The sequence below is a fragment of the Sapajus apella genome, unplaced genomic scaffold (genome assembly GCF_009761245.1).
Source record: "Sapajus apella isolate SASKATOON/1434 unplaced genomic scaffold, GSC_monkey_1.0 scaffold6, whole genome shotgun sequence".
NCBI lineage: Eukaryota > Metazoa > Chordata > Mammalia > Primates > Cebidae > Sapajus > Sapajus apella.
This window is the reverse complement of record NW_022436946.1, coordinates 41,899,911-41,913,767: the sequence shown is the minus strand read 5'-3', so window position 1 is coordinate 41,913,767 and position 13,857 is coordinate 41,899,911. Positions and strand designations below refer to the sequence as shown.

The window sequence follows — 13,857 nt, the reverse complement described above, 5'->3', positions numbered from 1 at the left end:
ACTACTGCTTTACTAATGAAGAAACTGAGGCTTAAAGAAGTTAGATGATTGCTCCAAGACTGTAGCCAGTGACGCAACAGGAATTTGGATCAAGTCTTTTGGATGACATGTGCTCTTTTCACTCTATCAGGTCACCTTCTCTTCTACTCATCCCAGGTGATAAGAAAAATCCAATTAATAAGAGACCTTCATGCAGGCACTATGCTACGCTCTGCAGAGAAAGCTTGAACAAAATGAAGCAGTCTCTGCCTTCACAGAGCTTACGGCCTGCTAGGGGAAGAGGCCTGTTCAGATAATCCCATGAGCTGATGCGAGACCATGTGCGACTGTGGCTGTGAGAAACATGGGGAGGGGCTAGGAGAGCCCATCTGGGGGACCCTGGCAGGAAAGTTCGTGAGGACTTTCTGGAGAGACGTATGCCTGATCTGAGATATAAGTGAGGGATCAGGTGTCCCGAAGGGATGATCACTCCAGGTGGAGGGGGAGAATGTGCTAAGACCCCATGGCCAGTCCTGGGGACTGAGAGAAGAGCAGTGGGGTGAACCACAGGATGGGGTCTGCAGAGCCTTGTCAGCCAGATTCACAAGTCTGGGTGTCATCTAAAAGCAATGGGAGGGATTGAAGAGATTTACATGGGACGGGAGAGGGACTGGGGTTGTGACATAGCGGGATTGTGTGTGTGTGTGTGTGTGTGTGTGTGTGACACCATCAGATTGTCATTACTATTATGATGAAACTGTCAGTTGCTGGATGCCCCACCAGAGACAGAGATTGGGATGCCTGCTCCCCTGACTGGGTTGGAGTGTAGTGGGTCGGACTGAGGGGGAATGGTATCTGGAAGGGCAAACACAGGAACAAGAGCCCTATTTAAGGTGAGCAGGCTTGGACCAGTGCACCGGAAACCTGGCTCTAAAAAGAAACATCTGACCACCCTGTGTCCCCCTGCCGTCCACCGCCCTCCAACCAAAGCAACCACCTAAACCCAGATGCACTGAAACCAAGTTTTAAATAATCCAAGCGGTGGGACATGTAAACTGGTGCTCTCAGAGACTCTGGTCATTCTGTCTGCTGCCTGGCTAGCACACCAAATCCCTCATTTGAGCCATCTCAGCAACGACTCTTTAATTCACAAAGTAACAATGAGATGGTGGCTGCCCCGCTTTCTGCGGACCATCACAGCCTTGGAGTTTATTCTGCTGACCTACCTGTGAGAGCCTGTGGGGCCGCCAAGCTGGGGACAGTGGCTGCATCCTGAGGGATGGAGCTGAGGTCGGGCTCTGGGGTACTCCGCGGAGGTGAGAGGGCTAAGGGAGTCATGAGAACCCGAGACTTGATCTGGAAGAGAGAGCCCGTTTGGTCAATGAGAATCTGGCAATGCTCTCTACACCCTCCCAGAATCTGTCCTGGATGGCAGTTAACTGTTGTTCCTCTATCATGTTTCCATGTATTTCCATCCTGCAGCTTCAGGGCCTGAGCTGCAGATTCAAGTTCATGCTCAGGATTCGTATTTGAGGTCACACTCAGCGATCACCTGTCACCCAACCCTTACACAGGAGCCACCCAGGAAATGACAGTGTCAGGCAGTGAGTGCAGGAGCTCACAGAGGTGCAAAGAGTTGGCATCCATGAACCCTCCGAGTGCAGAATGCAGGATAGGAGAGAGAGTTTTCAGCCTGCACCCTGTGCTCCCTAGAATCCTGTGGACAGGGCTTCCCCTGTATCCACCCAGAGACTAACCCTGAAGCTCTCTTCACTCTCTCCCAAGCTCTCTGCTTACACAAATCACTGGATCCTGCTGGAAAAGAGAGCAGGAGCCATTCTTCCAAGAGGCTGACATACTGCTCAGTGTGGATTTCCTGCAGCAGATTGACAAAACTGGCCTGGACACACACAAGTGCATTTTCTGATAGTGAGTAGCGGCCACCTTGATGATCTCACTTGAAACCGCAAAGGAAGAGCTGAAATTTGCTCTTATTGAATAAGGGGAAGACGAATAGTTGATGACTTGTTGATATCCATATTAACACGTTACTCTTTATATCAAGACTAATACAGAGACAAGCTTTTAATCTTACCTCTCTACCCAAAAATAATGAAATAAGTCAGTCATGTCCCCCTCTTCACCTCTGACCTATAGCTGGACCTCACTCCAGACCAATTAAGTCAGTCTCTGGAAGTGAGACTCGCACATCAGGAGTTTTTTTTAAGATACTGAGATTATAATACACAGTTAAAGTTGGGGACACTTGCCCGACACCAAAGCTTTGCAATTTTTGCAGTCAACCTTCTAGAGGTGCTCATTAAAATGCAGATTCTGATTCAGAAGTTCTGCATTTCTAATGAGCTCCCAGGTGCCATTGATGCTTCTGGTCCACAGACCACACTCTGAGCAGCAAGGTTGTGTGTCTTATGTTAACATGTGTGCTGTCTTCATCTATAGCCTCACTTTCTTCCTGGATTTTTAGGATATAAAAATAATGATAGTCATGGAGAAATAATATTCAAACTGCTAGCTTCACAGTCATTCTATATTCACTCATTTATTCATTCCGCAAACATATACTGAGAGCCCATTTCATGCCCAACACTCTTCAGCTGCTGTGGAAACAACCAAAGCAAAGAGTAGAAAAATCTTTGGCCTCATGGAATTGATCTTCTGTTGGGGGCAGACAGACAATAAACAGAATAAATGGGTAAATCATACAGTAGATTAGTTGGTAGTAAAAGCTGATGATGAAAGTAAGGAGGGAAGGGGCATGAGAAGTGCAATGGAGTTGTACTTTGGGTTGAAATTTTTAAATAAGGTGGTTGAGGCACTTCTTGGGTAAAATTGCACCCGAGATTTGAAGGAGATGAGGGAGCAAGTCATACAGTGTCTAAGGGAAGAATATTCAGAATATTCCAGGCAATGTCAATATCAAGTCCCACGGTCTTGAGGCAGGAGTACGCCTGGAGGGTTTGTGCAACTGTAGGGGGGCCAGAGTGAGATTGGAGAGGCAATAACGCCAGGTTGGCCGGGCTGTGCAGGACCCTGTCAGGCTTTTAGCTATTGCTCTTGAGCTCTTTTCAGCAGGGAATCAATAGGATCTAAACTAACATTTTCGTAATCTTTCTGACTGTGGTCTTGAGAAGGGACTGAAATAAGCAAAAGTGGGAGGACCAGTACCCTAGAGTAGCTGAGAGATGACTGTAGGTTGGATCGTGGTGGTGGCAGTGGCGGTGATGAGAAGTGGATAGATTCTGGACACATTCTGAAGATGGAACCAACAGAATTTACCAACACATTGAATGTGGTATATGAGAGAAAGAAGGAAGTCAAAGATGACTTCAAGCATTGGCACCAGGAGGGGTCTAGGTGGAGTAAGGTTTTTTGTTGTTGTTTTTTGTTTTGAAGGGAAAGAGGATACAGAGGAGGGGGCTAGAGAAGATCAGGGGTGAGTTTTGGACATGCCGAGTTTAAGATTCTTACCAGATGTCCAAGTGGAGATGTTACTAGGTGGTTGCATCTAGTAGAATATAGAGTTCTGGGGGAGAGCCTTAATGAAGATGTACGTTTGGGAATCACCAATATAGACCATATAATGGAATCTCAGACCATAATAATGGAAGAGATCATCAGAGAAGTCAGTGTAGATGGAGAAGAGAAGGATCCAAACACTGAGCCCTGCAAGATTTCAACACAAAGAGCCTGGAGAAATGAGGAAGGAACAAGCAAAAGAAACCAGAAAAGAACACCCAAAGGGGTAGGAAGAAAACTGGGAGAGGGCAGTAGTGTGGGAGTTAATGGAGAAAGCCTTTCAAGGAGGAGAGCGTGGTTAACCAGGCTAAGTGCTCTGATTAGACAAGAAAGACTAGGAGTGGCCATTAGATTTAGCAGTTTATCAAGAAGAAAGGTGGTGGCACAGTGGGTTGAACTGGAATAAGGATAAATCTTTGCCCTCATGGAACTGACATTCTAATGGCTGGTGGGGGTGGGAAGACAACAAATGAATAAATAAATACATCATACAGTATGTCAGAACATGATAAGAGTCAATAGTGAAAATAAAGAAGCAAAGAGCATGGGAAATGCAAGTGAGGGGTTGTACTTTTGTCGAAAAAGGGAGCAGGGAACTAGGCATAGCAAAGGAGAAAAGCAGGATTGAAAGACTTTTTGCCCCACAATGAGATACCACCTTGCCAGTAGCTATTAAGATAGCGACTATAAAAAAATACAAAAGAAAAAATAACAAAATGAAAACTCCCCAGAAAATAGCAAGTGTTGGCAAAGAGGTGGAGAAACTGGAGACCTTGTGCGCTGAGAGTATGGCATTTTTTCGAAAAACTAGAAATAAAACTACCATGTGACCCAGCAATTCCATTGCTGAGTATATACCCCCCAAAATTGAAAACAGAGCCTAAAAGAGGTATTTCACATCCATATTTCATGGTGACACTCTTTACAATAGCCAAAAGTCTAATTCATAAAGACAGAAAATAGAACGGCGGTTGCCAGGGGCTGCGGGAAGGGGTGAATGGGGAGCTATTGCTTAGTGGATGGAGAGTTTTAATTTTGCAAGATGAAAATGTTCTGGAGACTGGTTGCACAACAATGTGAATATACTTAACACTTGAGTTTTATGGTAAACTCAATAATGGTACATTTTAGAAATAATGGTAAATTTTATGTGTTTTTTAGCAAAATTTAAAAATTTAATTTTCAGGATTCTTCATTTTTTGTTCTTGAGATGGGAGGAATGATAGTGTTTTAATGCTGATTAAAGTAATCTGATAGAGAGAAAAGTTGATTATACAGAAGAGGGTGTGGCAAACTGCTCGCATGAAAGGGCTTTGAGTAGGTCAGAGGGTAGGGGATTTAGTGCATGAGGGAGGCTGTGGCCTAAGAGGAAGCACACATTTTTCATCTATTGCAACAAGAAGGCAGACAGAATGTAAAGGTTTGGATGCCGGGGTGGGTGGATGTGGAGGTGGGAGCTTGCAGAAGGTCTCTTCCCATGGCTTCCAATTTCCCCGAGATATGGAAGCTGAGTGGGGGGACAGAGGAGGTAGGCGTGGCCATGAACTGGGAGAGTGGGAGGGCTGGGGAATGGAGCATGGTGGCTGAGCAGCACTGAGGGGGCACTGGGATGTGCAGAAATGAATGTGAAATTAGATCAGTTAACAGCAAGCACATTGGCTGCACAATGCTGGATGGGTGCTCAGAACCTCTATATTAATCAGAAAGTATAACTAACAATAGAGATTTCATCTTATTCTGAGTGCCACATTTCAAATTCAAGGACCTACACTATAGGAATACACTGCTACATATTACAAACAAAATTTAAAAGAAACCTTAGTCATGGGAATGGGAGATCATAAACCCGCTGTGGCTCAGTTACCCTAACATTGATGTGGCTTCGTCACCTGCCAAATGTCATGAGGGTGGTGGCCGCCACGCCTATTCATGGAGGTCATGCACCAAGGGTCCCCTGACTGCCTTTCTAGGAATGATACCCTGCTTTCCATGTCTTGTGACGGAGAGGCTGGTGGTGACAGAGTCCCTGAGGACTTCAGGCAGTGACTTCTGGGATAACACTGGTTAAATCCTCCTTCAAGAGCTTAAAGCCCTTAACTCCCAATACAGAGATAATAATGCTCACTGGGGAAAAATAGAATTGGCAAATTATTTTTTTCCTCTATGGTCTTTAAGCAAATCACACAAAGATACTTGTGATTCTTCCCTAGAAAAATGACAATGATGATGATGACTAAAACGGAACTACCCACACACTGTTTACTGTTCACATAAACCTCCTAATGACTCTAACATCTAACGTTTTCTCACCATTTTAATATTTATTAGAGGCCAGGAATATTGACTCATGCCTGTAATCCCAGCACTTTGGGAGACCAAGGCGGGAGGGTTGCTTGAGCTCTGGAGACCAGGCTGGGCAACATAGTGAGACCTCATCTATGCTAAAAATTAAAAAAATTAGCCAGGCATGGTGGTGCATGCCTGTTGTCCCAGCTACTTAGGAGGTCTAGGCAGGAGGATTGCTTGAACCCAGGGGATCAAGGCTGCAGTGACCTATGATCACGGCACTGTACTCCAGCTTGGGCAACAGAGACAGATCCTGCCTCAAAAACAAAACAAAACAAAATTACTAGAGAGGAATCTGTTAATTAAACCTACCTCAAATTAAGTAGTGGAATTATAATTGGTTGTTGCTTCTGTCCATTTCTGCCCAAGTTAAATTACAGGGATTAGATTAAATTGCCTGGTTGCAAGGAAACCTTCTGAATTCATGCAATTTCTGAAACAACTGCTAGAACTTTTGAATGAAAGAAAAAGTCACACACAACTATGGGTAGTATATGGCTTTTTAAAAATATCCTTTGCTAGATAATAAACCACGAGTAGAAATACTCTTTTGATTTAGCATTCAGAAATTTTAATCTCATTGTTTAATATAAAGAATCAAAAGTAGCCTAGTATAGAAAAGGAAGTCACCCATGATTTTAGAAAAGTCTTGAAATAGAAGAGCACAGTTACGCCCCTACTGGCTAGAGGCATCGCTGTAGTGTGATGTAGGACCCAGTCCATCAGCACAAACCTCTCCCCAGCAGAATGGGAGAGCTTCCTGTCTGTCACAACCTACCCAAGCTGTTCTCTGGTGGGGCATTTATCTTTGTTGTTGTTGCCTTAGGTTTCTAAAACAAAATGCTGTTTATTTTCTTTTTTCAATGGACAAAATAAAGCAGAGTGGTGATATAGCGGTTTCTAACGCCATTCTTCAACATAAGGAACAAAAACTCCTTGCAGACATGGCTGATTTTAGGACTACGGCAGGGAATATACGAGAGGAGCCTAGAGCATCTTGTGGTGCCAGAAAGTAAGACAATACTAAGGAAACAAAACACGCACAATGGTGGGGGTTGGGTACAGGAAAACAGGTGCCAACTGAAAGAGCTCCCAATGGCCAAATTCGGACTAACAGGAGCAACAAATAAATAATGCAATAATGGATTATAACTCAAAGTAGGAAATAAATATTCATGAATCCACACTGATATAAATAGGTGGTTGGCTCAGTAAATAAAAAGGAAAGAACAGACAACTCTCCCATGCATGAAAATTTCAAATAATTTATGTAGACACCCCACCATCGAGCAGGTGAAGCATAATTCCTATTCCTTAAGTATGGGCTGTGCATAGTGACTTCCTTCTAAAGAGTACAGTATGGAAATGGAGGGGAAATGTAGCTTTACAATGGAGAAACAGAAAAATAGGACTTTAACCGTATGATCAAAGTCAACATCATCCGTGGTAAGTCATGTCAACAGTATGTACTCTCACGATATGATGACAATGCCACGTCACCTCTGGGATCTTCTTCCCCAAGCCCCCTAACCCTAGTCTAATCATGAGAAAAACATCAGACAAACATAAATTGCAGAACATTCTACAAAATACCGGACCAGTCCTCCTCAAAACTGCCAAAGCCATCACAAAAGGAAATTCTCAGCAACTTTCCCAGCCCAGAGGAGCTTAAGGAAACATGACAATTAAATGTTCTGTGGTATTGTGGACGGGATCCCGGAATAGAATAGAATAGGGAAAAGCTAATTAAATTGGAATAAAATATTGACTTTATTTAATAATACAGTGTTATGATGGGTTCACTAGTTGTGACAAACGTACCACAGTAATATGAGATGGTAACTATGGGGGAGACCAGGCGCAGCGTACATGAGAATTCTGTTTTATCTCTGGGACACTTCTGTAAACCTAAAACTATTCTAGAATAGTGTTTGTTTTGAAAATATTAAAAACAGGATGTGGCAGAATCGACTGGATAAATGGAGAGGAGGAGAGAAGAGAGGCCTCCTCTTGGCAGCATGGGACTGGAAGGAGCTTGCTGTGCGGGACGCTGTGCCCTGACACACAGGAGCCAATCCTGGGCCTTCAAAGCCAACACCCCTGCCCAGATGTTAGTATAGTTGCCACCTTTACCTGCGATTCAAAACCTCAACCCAGCAGGTGTAGCCACCCCTCATCCAAGGAGGGGGCCATCCTTTGCCTCGTTAGAGACTCCTGCTGGGACAAAGCAGTAAGACAAAGCGGTAGGGCAAAGTGTCCCTACCAGCTGGAGTCTCCACCAGAGGGGCTGGGGAATCTGGGATCAGCTCCTCTTTCTTTTCCATTTGTAGAACCAAAATGGAATTTCGAACTGGGGAATTTCTTGCTCCAGCTGTCATTCAGGGGAGGACCTTCTCTAAGACATTTGCTAGAGAATCACTGGAAAGAATTGAGAGGGAATTTGGGGGGAAACTGGGACGTGTGGCCAGGAGGACACTAAAGGGGAGAGGGTCGGTTGATGTAAAACTCAAGTGTTTTTCTAGAAACATCTGGCTTTGGCCGTAACAGAAATGCTAACTAAACATTGTTTGACAGACTGGCAGCAAGAGGAGGATAATCTGAGGATGGAGAGTGTGGCTGGGGAAGGATGAAGCTGTATCGAGGCCATTTGCACATCCGCAGAGGGTAAACCAACAAAGCAAACATGTTGAAATGTGTTTAGGGCAGCAGTGGGCACATGCAAAGGAATGCCAGATTTGGATCTGGATTGAAAGTCCAGCTTGGCCACTCACTGACTCTAAGGCTGGGTACTTAGGCCCTCAGGGCCTGCCTTTCCTCATCTATAAAGATAAGAACACCCTCTCACAGAGATGTAGTCAGAATTAAATGCAGAAGTTTAGCATAATGCAGAGTGAGAACTCAATAAATGTTCATTGCCATTATGGGTGTTAGTATTATTACTGTTACTTTTAGAAATTCCAGAAATGCAAATAAGTCCCAAGATTCTTGTTCACGCCGTGATGGCAGAAGGAGGAAACTGCCCATCTTTCCTGGAACCCACATCTACGTTTTCCATGCTTATCTCTTGGGATCACATCTTCACAAATCTCTGCAAACCTGCCCTTTTCCCTCACGCCTCACAGATGATCTCCTCTGAGAAACATGCTTCCAATCCCATCTTGAAATGGTTCCTAAGTATTGCTTATTTAAGAACTATCCTTTCCAAGTGGCATCATTTAAGCCAAAACTAAAAAGGAAAAAAAATCATTTATTCAATCAGGCAGACATTTATTCAACAAAAACTTCTTGGGCACCTACTATGTGCCAGGAACTGTTCTAGGTGCTGGAGATCCAACTGCGAATGGGGAAGATAAACTTCTTGTCTCAATGAGAGCAACCAGGTGACCAGGGTAGGCCTATAAAGGGGTGACATTTAAGTCAGGATCCGAGTGGCAAGAGGTAGCCTGTTGTGACTGCAGAAAGCTTTCCAGGCAGACAGAACAGCTTGTGCAAACATCCTAAAGCTTGGCTTCTTCAAGGAACGAAGAAACCAGAGGGGGTGGAACTGTGGGCAACAGTCAGAATGGTGTAAGCTGAGGTCAAGCTAGGTCGTTAGGATGAGATAATGGCAGTTTTCTAAGTTAGTGGTACGCACTGAATTGTGTCTCTCTAAAAAGACATATGTTCAAGTTCTAATCCCCTGTACCTGCAAATACTGGCTTTATTTAGACATAGGGTCTTTGCAGAAGTAATCGAGTCAAAATGAATGCATGCTGAATTGGGGTTCGTCTTAACCCAATGACTGGTGTGCTTATAAGGAAAAAACAAACTTGATACAGACACAGACACCTGTTTGGAGAGAATGCCATGTGATGACACCGGCAGAAATTGGAGTGACGTGTCGACAGCCAAGAAACAGCAGGATTGTCACCAAAAGCTAAGAAGAGGCAAGAAAGGGTCCTCCCCTGGAGTCTTCAGAGAGAGCCCGGCCCTGCTGACACCCTGATTTCGGTCTTCTAGCCTCCAGAAAGGATGTTTCAAGGCACCCAGTTTGTAGTACTTTGTTACAGCAGCCCTAACGAAACAAATACAGTCAGGATAACGAGTTTGGATTTCTATGAGTGATGGAACTAATTAGAGAATTTTAAGCAGAAAAACACACAAGCTAGTTTTCATTTTATAAAGATAAATCTGGTGCCAGGCCCAGTGGCTCACATCAGAATCTCTGAGTGCTGTTATCCTAGGTCTCTTGAGCTCACGGGTTCAAGACCAGTCTGGACAAAATGGTGAAACCCTATCTCTACAAAAAAATTAGCCGGGTGTGGTGGCACACACCTTAGTCTCAGCTACTAAGGAGGCTGAGGTGGGAGGATGGCTTGAACCTGGGAGGTGGAGATTGCAGTGAGCTGAGATTGCGCCACTGCACTTCAGCCTGGGAGGCAGGGCCAGATCCTGTCTCAAAATAAATAAATAAGGCTGCGGTTAGGCAGAATGGATGGGGAAGTGGAGGCTAAGTGCACGAAAGAACATTACTAAGGATGTCTTACATGGTCCAGCCGAGAGACAGTGGTAGCTGAACTAGGGTGGAAGTAGGAAGGTTGAAAGAATTGACTGGATTCAGGGTATATTTTAGAGATAGAACAGAAGTGATGGGTGAGACAAAGCACAAAATCCAGGATAATGTCTCCATCGCTTCACAGAATCTTTGCTTTGATAGTACATTTTTATTATTTTAGTTTTAATGCATTAGCATTTGTTTACTTATTGCTGATTTCGTTAACTTATTAACTAGACTTATTATGGGACAATAATACTGGCTTTGTCTCTAAGTTTCAAAACATTCCTTCTCTAATATTAAAGTAATAAACCTTCAGAATGGGACAGTAAAAATTCTGTGCAGAACTTTGGGAGAGGACATAAAAAAAAGAAATAATCCATATTTCCTCACCAGAGAAATGGACATAATTTCAGTCAACTACACACTGCCCATCGCACTGCAGGGCAGTGGCAAGAATACAGGTCTCAGAGGTAACAAATGACATCCTAGTCCTGGCTCTACTGCCAACTCGCATGGGACTCTGAGCAACTCACTCAGCTCCTCTAAGCTTCATCTTCCAAAGCCATTAAATGGGTTAGAGTTGTTGGTTTCTAAGCTCTTCCCAACTAATGTTGTGTGTGTAACTTTCATTAGATTATGTCAAAACCAGTGTAGTGCCATATTTGGAGTGTTAATTAGAAGAAATGTAGCATTCTAAATTCTTTGAAGTCTTGTTTCTGGTAAGATAGAAAATTGGTTATTAGGATCAATTGAAACTACTACAAATAATGAATAAATGCAAAAAAATGATTAAAAGTATGGAGGAACTGACACATATAAAGAATAACCAGGCCCACATATAGGTGTAATCTGGGTCATGGGCATTGCTATGAAGCCCAGGGCTTACCCTAAGAGCTGCAACCTCAGTGCAAGGGCAGGTCAGCTGTAGACTTGTCCCACCTTCCTGCTCCCCTAGCTGGCTACAAGAAAAGTTGCTTTGACACTGAAAGGATTTGCAGAATCTCTGAGAAGATATTACTACAAGCCAGAACTCACATGGATTTGCATTCCAAATTCACAGAACTTGGGTGATCAAGAAAACTTTAGGCTGTGAATTTAGTTAAAAAATCACCCAATATGACAGTGTCTCAGGTGTCTGGAAAGGCAAAAGAAAATACATGATATCTGGAGAAAGGTTTCAAAGAAGTCTCAGAAATAGTTGTTCAAGGTTGATGAATAACAGTTCAAAATACCCAACCATGTAAGGAAGCAAAGAACTAAAGAAAAAATAAATAATAAAAACACACAGCAATACAACCCCCAAAATATTAAGATATTTCAATTATCCAACTTAGATTATAAAAACAACTATGATACTATGCATAAAGATGTAAAGGACAAACTTGAAAATATATCTGGGAAACAAAAATGATTTTAAAAAACACAGTAAATTTGAAAAAGAAGCAAATTGAACTTTTATAAATGACAAATGTAGTAACTAAAATTAAAAAGTAAATGGATAGACTTAACAGCATAGTAAACATAGCTAAAGAGAAAATTAATGAACTGAAAGATATGTCAGAATAAATTATCCAGAAAACAGCACGGGAAAAAACAGATTAAAACTATGGAAAAGGGGTTAAAAGACATGGAGAATATGAGAAGTTTGAAACATTAGAATTTCAGAAGAAAAGAATATAGGGAATGGAAAAGAGATTATATTTGAAGAGATAATAGCAGAGAATTTTCCGGAGCTGATGAAAGATTTCAAATTACAAATTCAGGAAGTGCAGCAAATCCTAAATAGGATGGATGAAAAATAAATCCACACGTTGATACAATAAAGTAAAATTGTAAAACACCAAAGACAGAGAAAAATCTTAAAATTAGATGAAAACTACAAATTACTTTTTAAGAAACACCCAAATAAGCTAGAAAAGTAGTTGAGTTCTCTACAACAATGAACCCAGAATATAAATAAAATATCTTTTTTTTTTTTTTTGAGATGGAGTCTTGCTCTGTCACCCATGCTGGAGTGCAGTAGAATAAACTCGGCTTACTGCAACCACTGCCTCCTGAGTTCAAGTGATTCTCCTGCCTCTGCCTCCCAAGTAGCTCTCAGATTACAGGTAGGCACCACCATGCCAAGCAGATTTTTGTATTTTTAGTAGAGTTGGGGTTTTATCATGTTGGCCAGGCTGGTCTTGAACTCCTGATCTCATGTGATCTGCTTGCTTTAGCCGCTCAAAGTGCTAGGATGACAAGCATGAGCCACCATGCCCAGCAAAACAGAATACCTTCCATATGCTTCAAGGGAATAACTGACAACCTAGACTTCTACACCCAGCCAAAAAAAAAAAAAAAAAAAGTCTTTTTTTTTTTCAAAAGTGAAAGTAAAATAAAGATACTTCCAAGCAACAAAAACTGAGAGTTTTGATAAACTGAGAGGACCTATATTAGAGGAGATTCTTTTCATTTCACTTCAGACAAAATGAAAAGGAACCCAGGTGGAAGGTCTGATATGCAAAAATGAAGAATTTTTTTAAAATGGTAAATAATTAGGTGAATTAAAATGAAAACGACTGTATAAAACAACAATAATGATGTCTGGAAGGGCTAGAAAAGGAAAAAATTAAAATGTATGGCAACAATAATACATAAGTGGAGGGCAGAATATAAATGGAGTTAAAGTTTACTAAGGTCCTTGTATTCTGTAGGAAGAAGCAAAAGTATGGTTAACTTTAGATGACTCTAATAAGTAAGCATGCTCTAATTTTTAGAGTAACCATTAATACAACAGAAAACAGAATGCTTGACTTCCAATGAATGGGAAAGAAAAAATTAAAAACCCAAAAGAAGGCAGAAAAGACAGGTAAAAGAAAGATATAGAATACAAAAAATCAATATAGATTTAAACCCAAATGTATTGGTAATTTTTAAAAACATAAATGGACTAAACAACTAATTAAAAGACAAAGATGTCATACTAGATGTTATGAGCCAAAACGTGTCCCTCAAAAACATGTTGAAATCTCAACCCTCAGTACCTGTGACTGTGACCTTATTTGAAAATACAGTCTTTGCAGATGGTCGAGTTAAGATGACGTCATAAGGCTGGATCTTAATCCAATGTGACTGGTATCCTTATACGAAGAGGAAATATGGCTGGAGAGGCAGACACACACAGATGGAAGATGATGGGAAGACATGAGACATAAGCCATCTGCAAGCCAAGGAAAGCCTGACACTATTAGAAGCTGGGAGAGAGACATGGAACAGATTCTTCCTTATAGACCCAGAAAGAATCAACACTACCTTCACCTTTATCTTGAACTTGTAGCTTCTAAAACTCTGAGACAATAAATTAAGTTGCCTAGCTTGTTGCATTTTGTATATCAACCCTAGAAAATGAACGCACTTGATTTTTTTTTTTTTTTTTTCAAGATCTCACACTCACTCAGGCTGGAGCGCAGTGGCAC

At 42.1% G+C, this 13,857-nt stretch overlaps 1 protein-coding gene across 6 annotated transcripts in view; it reads right to left on the bottom strand.

The window, feature by feature from the left end:
* SCML4 (Scm polycomb group protein like 4) overlaps positions 1-13,857 on the bottom strand; it is a 118,047-nt gene that overhangs the window by 43,377 nt on the left and 60,813 nt on the right. For all 6 annotated transcript variants that reach the window (XR_004267910.1, XR_004267911.1, XM_032275111.1 and 3 more), the window contains one exon: positions 1,206-1,335. Coding sequence is in view for 4 of the 6 variants with exons in the window: in XM_032275111.1 (XP_032131002.1) it covers positions 1,206-1,335 (130 nt within the window). In the remaining 2 variants the exon portion in view is untranslated. The remainder of the gene's footprint in view (positions 1-1,205; positions 1,336-13,857) is intronic.